The 21,089-nt window shown below is 40.4% G+C and overlaps 1 protein-coding gene and 1 long non-coding RNA gene across 5 annotated transcripts in view; one reads left to right on the top strand and one right to left on the bottom strand.

Annotated features, from left to right (window-relative positions):
* The window catches only part of MYOM1 (myomesin 1), a 121,817-nt gene that overhangs the window by 39,766 nt on the left and 60,962 nt on the right, over positions 1-21,089 (bottom strand). For 3 of the 4 annotated variants that reach the window (XM_072949167.1, XM_015239970.3, XM_072949168.1), the window contains 9 exons: positions 18,766-18,965; positions 16,899-16,955; positions 12,111-12,235; positions 9,807-9,990; positions 9,152-9,326; positions 5,935-6,056; positions 4,448-4,735; positions 2,301-2,497; positions 1,236-1,362 (listed from right to left, as the gene is read on the bottom strand). In XM_072949167.1, the coding sequence (XP_072805268.1) occupies positions 1,236-1,362; positions 2,301-2,497; positions 4,448-4,735; positions 5,935-6,056; positions 9,152-9,326; positions 9,807-9,990; positions 12,111-12,235; positions 16,899-16,955; positions 18,766-18,965 (1,475 nt within the window). The remainder of the gene's footprint in view (positions 1-1,235; positions 1,363-2,300; positions 2,498-4,447; positions 4,736-5,934; positions 6,057-9,151; positions 9,327-9,806; positions 9,991-12,110; positions 12,236-16,898; positions 16,956-18,765; positions 18,966-21,089) is intronic. The other variant, XM_072949169.1, reaches the window with a different exon arrangement.
* On the top strand, positions 472-20,686 carry LOC140689025 (uncharacterized). The gene is made up of 3 exons (XR_012063893.1): positions 472-1,029; positions 18,787-18,921; positions 20,050-20,686. It is a non-coding gene; the product is annotated as an uncharacterized lncRNA (long non-coding RNA).

Genomic DNA, 21,089 nt, shown 5'->3' on the forward strand with positions numbered 1-21,089 from the left:
AATCTCATGGGCCCTGAATCTGTGCTAAACTATGCCAGGTACTTTACATTCATTTGTCTTGTTCATCCCTAAGACAATTCAAAGAAAGCTCAGAGAAGCTAAGAAACTTGATCAACCTGTTCAGGAAGGAAGCCAAAGTTCTCCCTGGGTGTGCTCTTGGCACTTTTGGGAGAGTCCCAGCTACTTGGTCATTGCCTGCATCTTTGCATGCCTACCAGCTGCAATGCAAGCAGGTGACAGAGTTAATTATTTTCCTTTTCTCTCTCTCTCTCTCTCTTTTTTAAATAACAAGTGATTTTTAACCAACCAAAATCCCCTAAACTGACTCACAGTGAGGCCTACGAGCCAATCACAACCACAGACTCGTGCTTGGGCATTTTGCAACCAATTGCTCACTGTTTGTTGGGCCCTTTACCTCAGCTTAACAGTCACAGATAATGAGTTATGCTTGTCTTCTGAAGATGTCTTGGCTGGAAATGGGTTTAAAGAATAACCAGTGCCTTACACTGGTGTGACATGTTCTGTTTTGCAAACGGCTTTTACGACTATTGTCCTGTGTCATTCTCAGAAGCCAGAGAGGCGTCCAAACAGGTAGCACCAGCCCTGCTTTCCAGACGAGGAACCCAGTGCTGCTGCTTCCTGCCCTCTGTCGTCAAGGAATGAGCAGACCTAGCTTCCAATCCCAGCTGCCACTGACAACCTGTGTGACCATTTAACCTGAGTCTGTTTCTTTATCTGTGAAAGGAAGGAATTGAGGAATTGAACAGGCTGGGGCTGGGGGAAAGTCGTTGGGTTGTTAATGAGAGGCTCCAGAGCAGTGGGTGAATGCACGAGAACTCGGGAGTGCAGGAAGAAGTTCTGAGCAATGTTGCTGAGGGATGTGAACTGGGTGCCCTTTTTTGGACTTTGAGAAGCACAAGCAAAGATTGGAATTCCTTTTAAACGATCATGCGGCATTCAGACTGTGCTTCCATCAATTCTACTCCACGCAGAGGCTGAGCTATGGGGACTCAAGGATTTATCTGAAATGTAAGTATAAGAAATTCACACTCAGTTTTATACTGATACCTATTATTTAATAGTATGGTAAAAATATTTTATGTAAACCGGAGGGGCCAGGAAAATTGGTTTCCCTTAGAAGCTGTCTATGTAGTACTTAAATTTAGTTCCAAGTTGTAGGTTCTATTGGAAGAAACTCTGAGCCCCAGTGCTGAGACATGGTTTTCACGGCTTACCTGGAACAGCAATGGTCCACTCTTCACATTTGAAGCTTGCGCTTACTGCCGAGGGTGCCCCCAGCCCAGCGATGTTCATGGCTGCCACTTGGAACTGATAGACCATGTTCTCCTTCAAGTTGCAAATCTGAAACATCAAAGATAGTGAAAGTTTCAGGTTTGTTTTTCTAGCTGTTCAACATTTTATTTATTTCCTTCCTGTATTGGACACATTCTAGGGTGACCCTCAATGAGTCACACCCTTTTGTAAGGTCCCCTTGCATGTGGGTGAAATCTGAGACTTGCTTCTAGCCAAAAGAACACAGCAAAGGTACTGGAATGTCAGTCCAATGTTTGTGTTACATCATGTGGCAAAGGAGGAGGAATATTTCAGATGTAATTAAGATCCCTAATCTGTTGATTTTGAGTTAATCAAAGGGGGAGATAAATTCTCTTGGGTGTGCCTGACTGTGATATTATGATTTATACTATGAAGTATGTATTTGGTCTTCATTCCAATTCCTGGCACAGAGCTCCTAAAACCCTTGGAATTTCCTAAGTGATGAGAGTGATGAAGTGTCTTTTGTTGTGTTAATGTAGTATCTCTCCAGAAAGCACCTAAGATGGGGACTGATTGCCAGGGACACCAGTCGTGATTGGTTTGGAGCTGAGTCAGGCCATCAGGCCCACTTCCCTTTATTCTTGGAGACTTGGACACTGAGAGTTTAAAAATCCAGAGTCATTTGGATTTAGGGACTCTTAAAACTAGTGGCATATTGTTACCGATATTCTGTGAGTTAATTTTTGTAAAAAACATTAGTTTTCATTAAAAGTATATTATTTATAGTAAATATTCTGAGAAATTATGTTTATGTGTATAAATCAGAAAATATACATCCTGCCTGATCAGCCAAAACACTTCTTTTTATCTTTGTATATTTGTCACAAAAGTCATGTCAAAGGACACTGAAGAGATGCCATGAGTCACTGACAAGGTGCTGGGCACATGCATGTGTGTGCATGCATGTGTGTGGGGTATGTCAACATATGCACAACACCCCACACTACAGAGGGCCGCTTGCTTACCTTATACGCCTCATCACTGATAGCTTTGATGTTGGCTTCTCTCCATTTTCCTGGTACCCCATCAATTACCTCACGATAGTTCACGTAATAGCCCGTAATTTCAGCCCCTCCAGTCTTATCTGGGTGCTTCCAGCCAAGAACCATTGAATCACGAAAACTTTCAAGACAAGTGATATCACAGGGTGGAGACGGTGGCGCTGTTGTAATATGAATAGCTCGTGAGTAGACTGAAATGCTTCTGTGATTCAAACTTGTTTCATTGGTGCCGTGCATAAGGGCACTAGGTCTTGTGGTATAAAACTAAAATGTGATGCCAATAAGTAACTTGGCATCAATTTAGTGTATGAGGGAAAAAACACGCACAATAAAAAGTGCACTGCTATTACTACTCCAAAGATAAAAAGAACCTGCCACCCCACCCCACTCCCAAGGAGGAATAAGTTTTGAAATACTAATAGCAAAATGGTACAATCTCCTGAAAAATGATCTGTTCCCTATTAGAAGAAATATTTTCCCCAAGACATAAATTTTTGTTTCTTTATGCGGTTTTGTTTTTACTTACTCCCTGAGGAAATGGCATATGTCTATTGATTTCTGCCTTGATTTGCTTATTAAGAATTTCCACATATTTCCAAACAGCTATCATTTCACCATTCAGGCGCATGTACCCCTGTAAGATTTTACAACTATACAGGTTCTGTCTACACATAGGAAAAATCATATTCTGGAGTTTAGCTAAGTGCCAAAATTAAAAAAAAAAAAGCATGTGATTTTTCCCTTCCTATAACACTTTTTGCTCCATTATTTAAACCTGATGTTGGATTATTATTCATACGGCACAAAATACTACACAGCTGTCACCACGTTTATTAATGACTAGTCATAAAAATACCCGGATGTTGTTTTAAAAGTCTCCCTTCATTTATGTGGCTTGGTTGATCAAACTTTCACTCAACTACAGAAATTAGGATTTTTTGATAAAGAAAGAGAGAGTGGGGCAGTGGAAAGAAATCGATCTAGGTATGCAATAACATTAAAAAGAATTTCCTGAATATTTATTTGGATTATCAAAGATAGAGGAACTATCTCATTCTTATTCAAAAGATCTCAGAACAGTAAGGATTTAAAAAAAATAAAATACATTTCTCTCTTCCCCCATCACCAACCTCCTTCATTCTTTACCTTTTAAAAAAGCTTTCCTTCCCTCTCTCTCTCCTTCTCTCTCTCTCTCTGTCTCTGTCTCAGAGCAATGTTAAATATGAACTCTCAAATGAATACCCCATCTCATCTTGAGTTGAAGGAACAAATAAAGGTAAAAAAAATTGAGGTTACAGAAGTTAGGGGTAGGGTAGATACAGTGGATGGCTGAGAGGCATGTTATAATTCATCAGTACACGTTTACCATTTCATTTTTATTTGATAAGAAAAAATTGTCTCCTAGAATATATAAACTACAAGTACCAAATAGCCTAAGCAGAAAATTGTGATTACTGATAATTAGCCTTTCTATTCGAATTCTGATTAGATAATTAGCCTTACCGATAAACAGTCTTAAATAAGTAAGTTCTGGGAATGTGGTTCATAGATAATAGCATATAGCTATACATGATTATAATACCCTGTTAAACTTTTCATGACAACTCAAAGAGAGACTGTTACATTTGTTAATTTGAATTAAATGTGAAGGTAATTTGAAAACCTGAGGATGAACAACAGAAGTTGATAATTGATCCTGATAAAATGTTGCTTCTTTGTGAAATATTTTTCCCACACAAGTACGAACACAAACATTTCAAAGGACCTCCCATAGGCTATGATTATCAAATCCTTCCTGTTCCGTTTGCTAGCTCTTCTAGCCAAATGAGGTCAAAGGTGCGTCTACCTGACAAACCAAAAGAACTCTATAACCAAATTACTTTAAATATTCTATTGTTATTAAGCACAATGAATTATGTATAAAGCCAAACCCATATAAAATTACTCTTACAACTCATTAATCAAAAGTGTTACAAATGGATAACTGAAAACACAAAATTAAGAATAAACATTGGTGAAAGTGAACACAGATGGAGGGTTGTGGTTTAGACAATGAGAGGTGAGGACACTGATGGAGACGCATGGGACACTTTGACTGTTTCAGCTCTCACCTATATCCTTCTTCTTTTTCAGAGGATCAGACTTACTTTTCCCCTTAGGAGCTGCTTTCTGCGGTTGTGGGGAAAGCTCTTCCTGAACTGTTTCACTTACTTTCCTCACTTCTGTTTGGCCCAGGCTGTGGGAGCTACCGGGTAGTGAAGGTTTGTTAAGTTTGCGACCAAGCAAAGCATCTTTCTTAGAGGCTGGCCGGGAGGTTTCATGCACGCCTCCCCTGGAGTCTGTTAGTCCAGCAGGCGCAGCACTCAGGTCAGGCCACACATCTGGAGACTCTCCTCCCCCTACAATTGCCAGATAACAACAGAAACACTTTGAGCCTGGACACAGGACGAACTGCTCTCACTTTATAGAACAAAAGAGAAAAACATTAGGCCCACAAACAGAACAAAAGCAATCTTGGTTTAACGGAAATCACTTGAATTTGCAAGAAATATGGAAAGCATACATTTCATGTAATTTACACCAAGGAAACATTTAAACTTCTCCATATTTTGGAAAAAGAAGAAACGAGAACAAAAAACCACAGACAGAACGGGAACCATTTTGACTGGCAGGACCCAAGTATACATAAGAAAAAGCACGCCTGAGACATTTCTTGAGAGATGTAAGCGCTGTTATTCAACAGAATGGGGGGGACGACCACAGAGTGCACAAGAGACAAACATTAAAGATCCTGATTACACAACAACTAGAGTTATGTACTTTACTGATACATTAATGGCCTGCACCTCCCAACCCTAAAGACACATGTTCCTTATGTCCTTATAATACAGACATATTATGAGGCATGTTAAAAAGCGTTACAGGATGCTAACTGAAGACAGCTGATATTAAGCAAACTTTCTCCTTAAATATGTGTTGCTATATCAGATTTCATTTTCATTGCTCTGAACTACCTGGGTCCCTTCCCCACTTTAAGGTTGGGAGGTACGTCACTGTACATACATATAATTACTTGATTACTGGTTTATTCTGTTTTTGGCTTTGCCAGCAAAGACAAAACAAATGACTAAGCAGTCACACGCGTCTTGCAGGAATTTCAGCAGAGTTCATAGAAAGCAGGTTAATGAGCTGTTACTGAAAGCAAGCCAGGCTCAGTTGCAGATGAAATGGCTTTTAGGTATAAGATGATCTGTCTTACGGGTGATATACCACCTCATGGGCTCGGATGGCCCTCATGTTCCCAAGGTGAGCACGAAGTTAGAACGGAGTTTCACTCAATGGGAAATATCTGAGGAAACTTGGGCTTGTGAAGATGAAAAGGCTACAGGTGCACAGAGTCTGGGTAAGTGATGGAGATCTGTAGAATGACAGCTATGGAAGGTTAGAGGTCACCTGGAGTCAGAGACAATGATCATCTGAAGATGGAATCACCGAGCAATATTAGAAGCTTTAAACCATTTCTGGAGAGGATGGCATCTTTCTTTGCAACTTAGAAAAATTCGTTTTTCCCCTGCAAAGTTATGCATAAGGAACTTACCAATAGCAGCTTTTACTTCGATTGCTTCTGAATCCTGTGAATATTCACTCAGTCCAGCTGCATTAACTGCTCTGACTCGGAAAACGTAGCTCTGACCCGTAGTCAATCCATGACAAGTAAATCTGAAAGGGAAGGGATTTTTTAAAAGCTTTCCTAGGAGGAGAATTAGGGAAGGTGACTGTCAGCTTGACACAATGATCTGGATTTATGAAATGATTCTTTTAAGGAAGAAAAAGATACAGAGAGATCCAGGTAACACATGTGTGTTAGACAAGAAGGCAGCTCAGTTTTCCAAACTCACTCTGTCAAACAACGAGGAGTCCTGGTTTTCCCCTGAATAAACACCCTAACCTTTCTGAGCCTCTGTGTGCTTATCAATAAAATGGGGATGATAATACCTACATGGTAATTTTTGTGTGAAGATTGACCATAAAGTATACACGGTACCTATTACATAGCACCAAAACAATAGCTGGTATTAGCATTGTTATGAATGGCTACTTCAGGGATACACTTAAAGCTGCAAGGCACTGGCTGCCCCTTGTCACAGAGGCCTACTCACTGCCTCCCTGCATCCCATGGAAGGTACAATTACTTGAGAAATTAAACTAAAATCTGAAATTAAGGTGAAAAATGGACTCTAGAATTGTCATTTACATATAAGGATCCCTAACGAGGTATGAATCTGTGGGCAGTTTCACACATAAAAAAACCTCACTCTTTAATAGCTATTATGGCTATTTAAAAAAACTGGTTCATAAATCACTAACATTTTAATCCATCCTAAGGACTGTAAGCAAAGGGAATAACAGGTCTGCTAACGACTCTGTTACTATTAGCATGTTGAAGTACTTAATAAAGGCAGCCTAATGTAGGCCATCTCAGTTCAGGGAATATTTATTGAGCATGTCAGTGTTCCAGACACTGAGCGAGGTACTGCGGATACAGAGAGGAATAAAAAATGGTGCCGGCCCCTGAGCAGCTCCCATCTGCCTGTAGACAGGCAGACTCTGCCTCCCCTCCATGCATGTTTCTAAACAGTCCCTGGAAAATGTGGGGATTTCAGAGTAAAAGTGAAATGCACAAACAGGCTAACTGGATCTCTTGCAAAACATATTGCCTTCTCCCATTAACTGGTTTGTCTTTATTCTCTCATGTTCTGCAGAAGAAATGACTCATCCTATAGGGGTCTTTGGACACAGAAGTGGCCAAGCCAGAAGCTGCCTAACAAGCCTGTTTGACAATTTGAGGGAAGGGAAATCTCCTCTGAGGTTGGTCCTAAATCAAACAGGGCTCAGAATTTAACTTCATCATTAACTTGCAGAGCTGGCTGATAAAATATTCAAAAACAAGAAAAAAAATAACCCTCCTCATATTCGAAACAGATACAAGGAGATGGCAAATTATTCTGAACATCTTTGTTCTGGTGTTATTTATATCTCCTCAGCACTGGGTTTAAGCCATGCTGATGTTCAAAATTTGTAAAATGTTGATACTTTTTTCTGCCCTTTAAAAATGCCTGCATAATTTATGAAACTAGACAGCTATATGCATAAAAATCAAACTGGACTAATTTCTCACACCATACGTAAAAATAAACTCAAAATGGATTAGCCTTAAATGTAAGACCTGAAACCATGAAATTCTTAGAAGAAAACATAGGCAGTATACTCTCTGACATTGGTCTTAGCAATATTTGGATCTGTCTCCTTAGGCAAGGGAAACAAAAGCAAAAATAAATAAATGGGACTACATCACACTTAAAAGCTTTTGCACAGCAAAGGAAACTATCAACACAATGAAAAGGCTACCTGATGAATGGAAGAAGATAAAAGCAAGCGATGTGTCTGATAAGGGGTTAATATCCAAAATATACCAAGAACCCATAAAACTCAATTATCAAAAAACCCCCTGAACAACCCAATTAAATAATGGGCAGAGGACCTGCATAGACATTTCTTCCAACAGACACATGAAAAGATGCCAAAATCACTAATCATCAGGTAATGCAAATCAAAACCACAATGAGATTTCACCTCACACCTGTCAGAATGGCTATTATCAAAAAGGCAAAAAACAAGTGTTGGCAGGGATGTGAAGAAAAGGGAAACCTTGTGTATTGTTGGTGGGATGTAAATTGCTACAGATACTACGTAAAGCAGTATGGAGGTTCCTCAAAAAGTTAAAAATAGAACTACTATATGATCCAGCAATTCCAGTCCTGGGTAAACACTAATTCAAAAAGACACATGTGCCCCTATGTTCCCTGCAGCACTATTTGCAAAAGCCAAGATATGGGAACAACCTAAGTGTCCACTGATAGATGAATGAAAAAAGATGATGTGGTATATATGTACAATGGAATATTATTCAGTCATAAAAAAGAATGTCATTTGCAACATGGATGAATGTAGAGGGTATTACACTAAGTAAAATAAGTCAGACAGAGAAAGACAAATACTGTATGATTTCATTTCATTTCTGTGGAATCTAAAAAAAAACAAATGAACAAACATAAAAAAGAAACATACTCACAGATATAGAGAACAAACAAGTGGTTGCCAGAGAGGTGTGGGGAGGGAGATGAGTGAAACAGGTGAAGATTAAGAGGTACAAACTTCCAGTTACAAAATGAATGAATCACTAGGGTGAAATGTATAGAATGGGGAATATAGTCAATAATATTAATGATAACAGCTTTATAGGGTGACAGATGGTAACTCCTCTTATCATGGGGATCATTCTGTAACGTATAGAAATACTGAATCACTATGTTGCGCACCTGGAACTAACTTAGTGTTGTAGGTCGATTATGCTTCAATTTAAAAAAAAGTAAAATAAAATAAAATGCCTGGGTAACTTACGTTCACTAGAGCCTATCAGATCCCTGGTACTAAACATTGGATATTAAGACCAGAACAGAGGGTTAAAAAGGACAAGCAGGATCAAGGGAAAGCATCAGAAGAGAGCTATGAAGTGAACTCATCAGAGCTGCACTGTGGGCTGCTACATGTTTAATATCACTAGTGATCCTTTTTTTTTTAATGTTTTGCAGTAGACGTGTTCAATTTTTAATTCATTCGGCTATTCAGAGCATAAGGCTTTGAGTAATCTCCCCCCGCTGGATGTTTGTGCAGCTGTTTGGGCCCATGGTGGGTCTCCCTGCGCAGCTGCTGTGGCTCCACTGTGGGGCCCTCCCCCCACCAGGCGCAGTTACCGTGTGCCCTTCACAGGGTTGTTGTTGCAGGGCTCCCACTTGCCAGAGCCAACAACGCTGGCCTCTATGTAGTAGCCGACCAGCTCTTTGGCATCTTTGGGTTCCTCCCACGTAACGACCACTGACGTGTTTGTATTTCTGCTTGGGATGATGTTGCTGGGGGGCTTGGGGATGTCTGAGAAAAGAGGAAGATCATGGTCAAGCTCAGCGTGGTTTTAAAAACTCATTCTCATCACATCTGCACAGACATATATACACATATAAATTTTATACGAGGAACCACGTCAAACGTATGGTTCTTTATTTGATAATGTATTTGTTAAAGCAGAAAATAAAAATAAATAGGTATGCTAGTTTGGGAGCATAATAATAAATTAAACAGCCATGAACATATCAACCCCCTCCAGAAAAGGATACACTAGCAATACTGTTGAAACTCTTGGAGAAGTTTACTTTTCATAATAATTCATAATAATGAAATTTTTCCAATGTTTCCGTCAAAGACAGTCATGAATTAAATTTATAATATGAAAAAAGGATGTCCACACTTTTACTTCTGAACATACATGTACACTAATAAGATTCTGGCTTTGGAATTTTCTCTCCAACTGAAGTGAAACGGGCTTGCAGTGGCTCAAACAAACTCTACACTTACCGAGCTTGTCCCCTACTACGGTCACTTCGGTGGCCTCTGAGGGCTCACCAACTCCTGCTGAATTAGAACAGCGGACTCGGAAACGGTAGGATTTCCCCTCCACCAAGTCGAACAGAGCAAAGCGGGGAGACTTCACAGGGAGCTCCGTGTTCACCCGCTGCCAGTTTTCTGTTCCCGCCTCACACTGCAACCAAAACAGCGAAACCCACTGAAAACAGCAAGAATAAACTGGACTCTAAGCCAGGCACCTGGAAGTCTGTTTCTCTGCCAGCAAAACTACTACCTGTTATGCAAGCTGAACTGGAGGAGAGATTTGGAGGAAATGGGGGCTGAAACATCTGAAGTCCAGAGGATTATCTAAATCAAATATGGCTTAGTATTGTTGGACAAATACACTGCTTTAATACATCACTTCTTTTATTAACTAAATAAGATCACTGGTCTCCTTACAAAAGTTTTAAATTTATTTAGATGACAGTTATTTTTTCTAATTCTTAGGGCAGGTAATTAAATTTAACATGCTGTGTTAGATATTCACTTTTCCATTATGCTGTTATAAACTGTATTATTTTAATTGTGTTTTGTTAAAGACTCAGCATCACGCAGGTATAGGCTCAAATACCATTTCCTCAGAAAGGCCCTCTTGATCACCCCCTCCCTTGACAGACAAGTCTGTGCTTTACATGCAAGCAAATCCCAGGGGAAAAGCACTACGAAGAAGTGCAAGTCCAGGGCTGACCAAACAGGCAGCTCTGCTGTGGGCGTGAACACACTGGGATGGAAACGCGCCACAGGACAAGAGCAGGGGAACAGCCCCCTCAGAAGGGGGTCATCAGAAACAACCTGAGACTTGGCTCAGGAGGACGGTTTGGAATTTGGACAGTTCTTCTGTAAATGTGCCCCAGGTCTCTGGACACGCTCTGCTCCGTGGGTCTTCAACATCCTGGGCCTTCTGTCCGTTGGCTGTGCCTGTACAGGCTTCCTGCTCATGCTGCACTCATAAATGTCCCCTCTGTTCCAAACAGTGAGGTGCACTGGTGGGAGAACACTTCAGTTTTTAATCAGACTCATGTGTATTTAGGTCTGGAGTAGCTGGAGACTTTCATGGAGACATTCAAGTTTATGTGACCAAAAGAAATGCTCAACAGAAGCCAAAGTTGACTCATCTCAAGAAAAGGCCTCTAAGTAGGTTGTTACTGTGCCACTATTATAAGAAAGATGGTAATTACTGTCACGGAGCTTATTCAGAACTATGTGTGGAGCATTTCAAAAAGATTCACTGCAGGGGGGAGGGTATAGCGCAGTGGTAGAGTGCCTGCTTAACATGCACAAGGTCCTAGGTTCAATCTCCAGTATCACCATTAAAAAAATGATTGAAAAAAAAAAAGCTTCACTGAGGCAGGGGGTGTGGGGTGTGAAACATCAGGAAGTGCATGTTTATCACTCTTCGTCTTGCTCTCTATTGAAAAATATAGAGAGGAAAAAATTTTAATCAAGAATACTACTCAAGTTGTATTTTATTTGTGGCTAATATCTAGAAAATATAAAAATTAATAAAAATGTAAATTTTTAGTAAATTTTGTAAATTTATTTTGGTAAAATGAGACATTCTTCAAAGATGTCCCCACTGCCCATTGAAGAGAGAGGATCCACCTATTGCTACCAATATGCTGGAGATGAGAGGAAGGGAGGCAAGCGCCTCAAAGATGTGAGCCAAACACCCTCATCAAAGAAAAGTAATTAATAAAGGAAACCACAGACCCTAGCATTTTTAGTTCCTGTATCATTTTCTCAAGAGCCGCTGATCTGAAACAATTAAAGGCCATAAAGATGGTTGCTTATCGCTTTTACGTTGTTACCTAATTTGCGGATGTTTGCCTACACCTGTATTCCCATGATATCTGTGCTCTTGTGCTAACTATTAGGGGGTGTTTGAGGTGTTCTAAGAGTGAATGGTCAGAGAGCAGCATTAAGGATAAAAGAGAGGGGACTTAAGGAAACTTAACTGAGATCCATGATATTTTTGCAAAAAAGGCAAACTACAGTTCCAGGAACATTTCTCTTCTTGGGATGGGTTATGGCTTGGGTCTGTGGACCACTTAGGAGTCTATGGAGAAGTCTCAGGGATCCACAAACCCCCCGAACTTTCAGGCAAAGTTCTGTGTGATATGCAGTTTTCTGGGGACATTTTCACAGTTTACAAGGGTTTAAAGAATTCAGGGCACAATGAAAATGTAATCTCCACTTCTTCAAAGAAATCTTCAGGAAGTGGCAAGAGGTACTCAGCTGATCCCAGAGTCTTACCTTTTCTACAAAGTACAGGATGCCCTCGTGGCCACGCTGGCCAGGCGGCTTCCAGCTTAGTACCACGTAGCTCTGTGTGGCCTCGATGACGGAGAGGTCTGTGGGGGGCCCAGGAATAATTCCCTCTGAAAAACAACACGGAAGAGTGAGGAGCACATGCTTGGGACGCCCAGGACACTCAGGGTCACAAATGCTTCTCTTCCACTGGAGGAAGGGCTAATTACGGCTCCGCAGGATAAAGAAGTACCTTGTCTATAAAATTCTTCCTACAACATTCATTCGTTCAATGCCACAATTATACTTTCTTTGCTTGAAAATTTTAATTTCCTTATGGTGTTGAAAAACAGCAGCAATGACACAAGTTACGTTTTCTGCACATCTTCTATCAGCTTTTTGGCAGAATATCTTTTCAAGGACATGTGCATGGAAAACAGCCTTGGAATATAGAGTTAGTACATCCTCTAGAGAAGGGAGCTGACTTGTTCTCTAACCAGAATAATGACGTCTTTCTCCAGAAGGTTTGAGCAGGTTGGTGAGCAGCATCCTTGCAAGATGGGGGTTTCCCAAGCGCAAGACTCCTCAGCTGAGGCGCAGAGCTCTGTGTTGCGCCACATCCCCCAGTGGAGCTTGGGGAAGCAGGCAAGCCAGGGAAGAACTCAAAGCTCATGCTGCCTGCTCTGCTGTGGGTGACAGTCCTCCCGGCCCAGCCGTCTCCTGCCTTTTGTCAGCATCCATGAAACCATGCTAGGAAACTTGTTAGCTTATAAGGCGGGTAAAATTTTAGCCCCTCCATAGTTCTTAACATTGGAGTGAACCTTCAACGTGGAACAACTAAAATACTGGGCAAAATTTATGAAATGACTGCGTATAGACATTGGATGTCAGTCATCACAGGACAATGATAGATACCCAAGAGATGGAAAATTAGGTGAGCCCTACCACGGTCCCAGCTTACTGTCTGGAGAGAGTTCCGAGGCAGCAGCTCAGGAAGAGGAGCCCAGGTGGAGCTTGGCAGTCTCCCTGAGTGAAGGAGAAGCTGGAATCCCGGGGAGGGCAAAGTCCACAGAGAGAGTCAGGGAAGAATACCGAAGGAAAGGGCTGCACACAGACAGAAGCTTCAGAGATCTGCAGACTGCAGCGTTCTCCTGAGGACTGGCCAGCACATGCAGGGAAACCACCTGACGCTGGGGAAACCCACATGCACAGAGCTGGAGACAATAATCCTCAAAGCCCTCAAAGGGCCTGGGAGAGTTCACGTTGCCACCAGCCAGAGCGGAAATCTCCTAATTCAGGAGGAATCTGATAAACTACTCACAAGTACCACCTCTGTGTTGCAGCCAAATCGCCGCTACACTAAAGGCTGCTCTGATTCCACCCAACAAAAGCAACCCTTGAAAGAATCAGATTGTCTCCCCAGAGCAAAGCTCAAGAGCGTTTACAGAAATACAAAAATATCCAGCACCAAACTACATAAATTCAAAATGTCTGGCATCGCCTTAAAAAATTACTAAGTATGCAAAGAAGCCAGAAAATACAACCCACAATGAGGAAAAATCAATCAACAGAAACAAAACCGGAAATGTCACAGATGATAGAATCAGTAGACAAGGACATAAAACAGTTTTTATAAGTATATTCCACATGTTAGGTAAGATAAAGATTAAAGATGATAATTAAAGACATGGAACACATAAAAATAATACAAATTAACTTCTAAGATAAAAACTGCAAAGTATTTCATAAAAAAAAATAAGCTGGCTGGGATTCACAGTAGCTTAGAGGCTGAAGAAGAAAAGAATAGTAAAATTAACGACGTAGCTGTAGAAAGTGTACAAAATAGAAAACAGAAAGGAAAAAAGACTGAAAGGAAAAATGAACACAGCGAGGAGCTGTGGTTTCCAGTGGCACACAGTTGGGGTTCCTGAGGTGGAGGAGAGAGAGGGGAGTATAAAGATATGTATGTAAAGAAATCATGGTGGAAAAATGTCCAAATCTGATGAAAACCATAAATTCACAGATCTGGGGAACTTGGAAACCTCAAGCACATGATACATAAGGGAAACTACACAAATGTACATCATAATCCATTTCTAAAACCAGTGATAAAGGGAGTATCTCACAAGCAGATAGAGGGGAAAAAGACGTATTATCTACAGAGAAACACAAGTAAGAATGACAGGGTGAAAACTGTTAACAGTCATTCTTACAGTGCAGGTCTGTTACAATGGACCAACCTATTTAAAGAAAGACTGTCAACCTAGAATTCTATATCTAGTGAAGATATAGTTGAAAAATGAAAATGAAATACAGACTCCCTCTGACATACAAAAAATAAAATAATTCGGAACCAGCAGGCCGGCACTACAAGAAATATTAAAGGTAACGTGCTAGGTGGGAAAAAAAATCATATCAGATGGAAATCCAGATCCACACAAAGAAATAAAGAGCAACAGAAATGGCAACAATGTGAATGAACACTAGAAACTTTTTTCTTACATTGTAGGTTTCTTTGAAAGATAAGTGACTGTTTGAAGCAAAGTAATAACACTGCATCATGCAGCTGATAATACATACACAAATAAAACGTATGACAGCACCACCATGACTAAGAGGGGGAAATGGAATAACATTGTTTAAGTTCTTATACTACACGTGACGTAGTATAATATTACTTGAAGATAGGTTGTCATAAGATGTATGTTATAAATTCCAAACTACTATAAAAGCAAAACAAATAATTATAGCTACTAAGGTAACATAGATAAAATGGAATAACAAAAAACATTCAGTCCAAAAGAAAGCAGAAAGAAAAAAAAAGGAAAAGAAAAAAGACCAAATACGGAGTGGATAGAAAACAAATAGCAAGATGGTAGATTTAAATCCAACCATAGCAATAATCATGTGAAATATAAATAGTTCAAAAACCCCAATTAAAAAGCAAAGATTACCAGATTGCATAGAAAGGCAAGACTCACTGATATGTTGCCTACAAGAAACATAGTTTAAATACAAAGATACATAGGCTAAAAGTAGAACAATGGAAATCATCTGTATGCCTACACTAATCAAAAGAAAGCTGGAATGGTTATAGTAATAGCAGACAAAGTGGATTTCCAAGCAGAAATGTATTACCATGGATAAAGGTCACTTTTCAATAATAAAATGGTCAATGCATAAGAAGACATGCCAATAAAAATGTTTATGCATCTAATAGCACAGCCTCAAAATACATGAAACAAAACCTGATAAAACTACAAGAAGAAACAGATAAATCCACCATTTAGTTAGAGATTTCATCACTACTTTATCAATAATTGATAAAACAAGTAGAAAATCATGAAGGATATAGAAGATTCAGCTGAAATCCTACCAGGCTTTTTGGTAGAAATTGAAAAGCTGATTTTAAATTTTACATGGAAATGCAAAGACTTAGAATAGCTAAAACAACTTTGGGCAGGGGGGGAATTAGAGAGCTTATACTGCCTGACTTCAAAACTGTGAAGCTTAAAAAAAGGGGAAGGAGAAGGAGAAGAAAAGGAAGAGGAAGAGGAAGAAACACAAAGCTTATAAAAGTTACAGTAATCAAGACTGTGTGGTATTGGTGTAGAGAAAATGAAAAGATTCCAGGAATAGATCTACAAATATGCAATCCATTGATTTTGACAATGGTACCAAGGCAATTCAGTGGAAAAGGATAATCTTTCCAAAAGATATTGCTGAAATAACTGGATAGCCATATGCAAAATATTAATAACTTAGGCCCTTAACCTACACAATATACAAAGAATTAATTTTAAATGAATCATAGATTGAAATGCAAAAGCTGATGCACAACATTTATAGAAAAATAAAAGGATATCTGAGTGAACCTGGAGTTGGCAAAGGTGTCAAACATGATGCAAAAAATGGCAAAAAGCACATGAAAATATGCTCAAGATTATTAGGGAGATGCAAATTAAGACCACTATCCACCTACTATGAAATACCACTATGGTATAAAACACCACTAAGCACCCACCACTAGAACGGCTAAAATTAAAAAGACTGACCATACCAAGTACTGGTGACACTGTGGAGCAAGCAGAACTCTCACATACTGCTGATGTGAATGCAAAATAGTACTACCGTTTGGAAAACAATTGGCAATTTCTTTAAAAATTAAACAAACATTTACCATATGGCCTATTCATTCAATTCCTAGGTATCTATCCAAGAGAAATGAAAATGTATGTCCACAAAAACACTTAACAAGGAGGTTCAGAGAGCTTTCAATGGCAAAGGGATAAATAAATTGAAATGGACTGATACCAACATGGATAAATCTCAAAAGAATTATGCTGAGTGAAGGAAATCAGGCAAAAAAGAGTATTATTCCACTTATATAAAATCGTGGACACAAACCATAGGGACAGAAAGCAGACAGATCAGTGACGGCCTGGAGATGGGGAAGGGGTGGGAAGGAGGTATTATAAACTGGTGTGAGGAATTTTAAGGGTGATGGATATGTTCACTATTTTCACCATGGTGTTGGTTTCACTGGTGTTTGCACATGTAAAATTTATTACATTGTACATTTTATAGACATGCAGTTTAGTGTCTATCATTACAGTTCAATAAAGCTTTTTTTTTAAGTGATTCTCTGACAGCATAAGTTATTTCATGAGCTCCAAATATTTCAGAATGTTCTTTCCAAAACATCTTGGAGAATACACACTTTACCCTCCACAACAAAGCTAAGCTGCATAGCAGAACATCAGCAATGCTGTCTGGGGAAGAGGTAGCTTTTACCTGTCGGTTCCTCCTCAGTGACAATGATCTGTCCAGTCCAAGGTGCTGAAGGGCGACCTGACAGAGATAAATATAAAAATCAGAAACATTCACAAATGCAGTTCAAATGCACAGAGAAATTGATAAACTGGCCAGATTAGTCACAAACGGGTAGTTACTAGTGTACTTACATACCTTCCTAATGATCTTTACCAAGCACATACATGGTATTGTGGGGTGCACAGCCCCTGTCCTCAAACAACTCAACCTGCTGGAGCCCAGAACTTGCCTGGACCGAGTCCACGTTTCTGGAACCGTATTTACACAAGCGAGGTAAACATATGTTCATATACTGTTCAACAAGTGTCTCCTGAAACCTGTAGGCTCTCTCATCCTTCTTAAGAGAGAGCATCTAATTGGGAGAAACCTTTCTGCAACAACCGTAAGCCCAGCCATTACTTATCTGTCATGGTAAAGATGAAAGAGGAGAGGGGTGCTGATCCTGCGGTAAAGCTCAGTGAAAGCGATTTCTTTCCGTTAATGTTAAAGTGTTATTTACAAACGAAAGCAATTTAGATCCCAAGTAAGGGAATGGGTGAGACAAGCAGTATAAAGTCAAAGAGGAAATTCATTTCTGTGGTAATCAGAAAGACATCAGAAAGAGAATGGTTCAACTCCTGCTTTAATCAAAGGACTTTTCACCAGAGTTTGTGCAAAAACAGGAGGGTGATAAGCAAGATAGCTTATTTTCAATTCAAACAAGTCTTATTTTCATTGAAATTTATAAAAGAGTAGTAAATGAAAGCATGAGATGGAATTAGGAAAGAGGGAGGGAAGTTAGATGGATGGTGAAAAGTGATTGGAAAGCAATCAAGGAGCCTGATTAGAAAAACTCTCCAGAGAGAAAGTGGCATTATTTTACTTAGATTTTTAAGATGCCCCTACATGTACTTAAGGTCAAAAATAATATTGCGAATAGGACATAGACCAGTACCCCTCAGCCAGGGTGATTTTGCCCCCCAGGGACATTCGGCAATGTCTAGAGATAATTTTGAATATCATAATGGGGGAGTGGGGGTATTAGAGGCGTGTAGTGGGTAGAGGCCAGGAGTGCTGCCAAACATCTTACAAAGCACAGGACAGCCCCCTACAACAGAGTCACCTGGCCAAGGGCCGAGGTTGAGAAATCTGGTACAGACTGAAATGTGAACTTCCAAAAATTCTTTTAATGTCATTTCATGGGCCCTATTACTGAGGATGCTGTATTGGTTCCCATGAAATAAATGCAGAGCATAATTCATGTACCACGATTTTGACATTGAGACTTGAAGGCTAAAGGTATGGAAAGGTTATTTTTGACTCTCTAATATGGAAACTCCAGTACGGATCAGATATAATGTTGTAAATGTGTTTCTCCTTTGATACAAAGAAACTCACAGTGTTGGGATATTAATGCTCTAAGGGAAAAATTCAAGGTTAAGGAAATTACCTTATAATTTTAAGAAACTGAACCAGAAAGAAAAGTATTATTTGAAGTGTGCTAACAGAATGAATAAAAATGCTCTCCAGGCTCTTGGTTTTCATAGTTCATTTCAAACTCAGTGTGTGGAATTCAGTTTAACAAGGCAAAACTTTCTGAATCAAAAAATAAAATAAAATAAAATAAAATAAAATAAAATAAAATAAAGCCCTTAGAGAATAGATGAGTCAAAGACGAATACATTTCGGTTTTCAACCCCCCCAATAGGATTCTTCTGATCAATAAGGGATTTCTTATTCTCTTCTCCCTCTAGTGGAGGGGGGAGGAATAACCTTGTAATCAGATCTACTGCAGTTTTATTTAAAAAAAAAAAGTTCGAGAAAGTTCTGAAAAATGAAAAATGCTTACTTTTAAGTCTCGCTTTTTCAGCTGGATCCAGAGCAGCCACGGGCTCAGAAACTCGAGAGGGCAGGCCTATTCCAGTTTTGTTCACAGCTCGAACTCGGAATATATAAGAACGACCTTCTATCAATCCAGTGACTGGGAAACGAGCAAACTTCACAGGTATGTCATTGCATTGGGACCAGGTGTCCGTGCCCACCTCACATCTAAGGGGGAGACAGTGATGAGGAGGAACATGAAAGGAAGGAACGCTAGGTGGACGGCTCCAGAGCTGCAAACCCACCCCACCGCTTCAGCTCCTCTCTCCACTAACATCCAGCTCAAGCAGAATTCGACAGTTACGTAACTGCAGGCACTGGGTTCCACTCAACTGCAGTGTGTCCTCTTCAACAGGAAGGAAGCAGCCTCAGATCTTCCCCGAAGACATATACATCCTCTGACCTCACTAAACAGGTAGCTGAGGGGCCTTGTGTGCTAAGCAGAGGTGCTTTGGGGGGGGTGGGGGCAGGTGAGAAGCAGGCAGGCAGCACAATCTACATCAGAGAGACCAAGCGGGAGCATCTCCCAAAACAGCTCCCCAGGTAATGTCTTCAATTCCACCGTTATTGACTTCTTTCTCTGTCTTCTTCAGGCATTTTCTTTTAAAAATGGAACAATTGTTGGGAAAGTTAACACCTTGGAAGATTCCTACTTAAACTGTAGCCTGGAAAAAGCTCACTGATGGTCACTACATGCTGTGTGGGTGGAAAGATTGAGGGAGGGGTACTGTAATATATTTCTTAACAGATGACACTGATGAGATGCAGGGAAGTTCTCAGGCCTGGCAAAGGAAGGCTAAGATCTTGGAACCTCTGATTTCTCACTGGGGCTTTTAAAGCAGTCAGTACCTGGGGATGGACTGGTCACATCCCAGGAGGCAAAGATGACCATTCTTACCATGCTATTGACCTAATCAATAGGGGTTTAGGGGCCCTATGTATAGTTAAAGTATCCGGCACCAGTGTTAACTCATTCTTTTATGAGCAGAGCACTGCACTTTTAGTTTACATCACTTCTCCAGCACGGCTCTCTGTCCCACTGGTATAATTCCCAAATGATTCTCGTGGTGGAGGGAGTTGCCAATGGCAGGGCAAAGGCAGCTGGGGTGAGGGGCTTATCTTCACTTCCTCACATCACCCTTCCATCCTTTGAGATAAACAGACATTTTCCTCAACCTTATATAAAGTGCTATCAAAGATGGCGTCCATCCATCTGCCTTCCACCCACCCTCCCCCAAACCCTCCTTTGCAGGAATCCTGGAGCTGCTGTGAATGGGGCATGGGAGAGAGCTGAGAAGGCTGGGACAAGCTTCAAACGGCCCCGTGTCCAGTGGCGCTGCGAGGACTCTCCCTCTTTCCCTGGGCAGACACTGTCTCAGGGACCCAGTGATCCTAGAGCTTCCAAACTCTCACATGGGCAGAAAGAAGGGTGGGGAGCAGCTGCTCTGGAGACCTCTGCGGCGTGGCGGAGCAGAAAGAACACAAGACTGACAGCGAGGCTGCTACCTGAATTCTAGCTCCGCTGCTTACTACTGTGTGCCTTTAAGCGCAGCATGTGGCCATGGGTCAGCTCCGTGTCCCTTACTTGTAACACCGGTACCTACCTTCCCACAGGTGGTTACAGGTTAATGGTAAATATACACAAAGTGTTTAGAACAGTGCATGGAGCAAATGCTTAATAAATATTAACCATAATAAGGTTATTTTTATTATGACTAAGGCAAGAGGAAAACAAAATGTACCGACTGTCCTTGGTCTTTCATTGACCAAAGTTTGCAAGTCTTTGGGGTGTTTGCCAAAAACAGTAATGCAGAAACTGTAAGGATGAAAGAGACTCTATCTAAAACTTCCTCAATGATGAAATAACATGGGAACATTTAATGCACAGTTAAATAGTGTGTAACTTATAAACATTGCTCTGGTTGGTACTCAGCCCAGTTGGCATGTATTTACTGTTTGCTTATAAATATTAGGTTTAGTCCACCTTCCTATAAATTCGTTGTACTACAGTGGCACAGATTATCTGTCCCTAGTGGTTTCTACAGTCAGATTTGATTACTCAAAAATGGAAGAGAATTGGAGAAACTATTTGAAAAGAAACCAAGTCAGACAATGACGCATTTGGGTCAGTCATCTAAATTTGTTGTCTGTGTTGGCCAAGCTCACTGGATAATTCATGTGTGAGACCCATTTACTGCAAATGCAGAGCCTCTAAATTTTGGAGAACGTAAACAGCAAGAACTTGTAGGTAAAGCGTAATTTGATACTATTGATACCTGTTATTTCTTTGTC

This window comes from Vicugna pacos, chromosome 24, assembly GCF_048564905.1.
Source record: "Vicugna pacos chromosome 24, VicPac4, whole genome shotgun sequence".
NCBI classification, from domain to species: Eukaryota; Metazoa; Chordata; class Mammalia; order Artiodactyla; family Camelidae; genus Vicugna; species Vicugna pacos.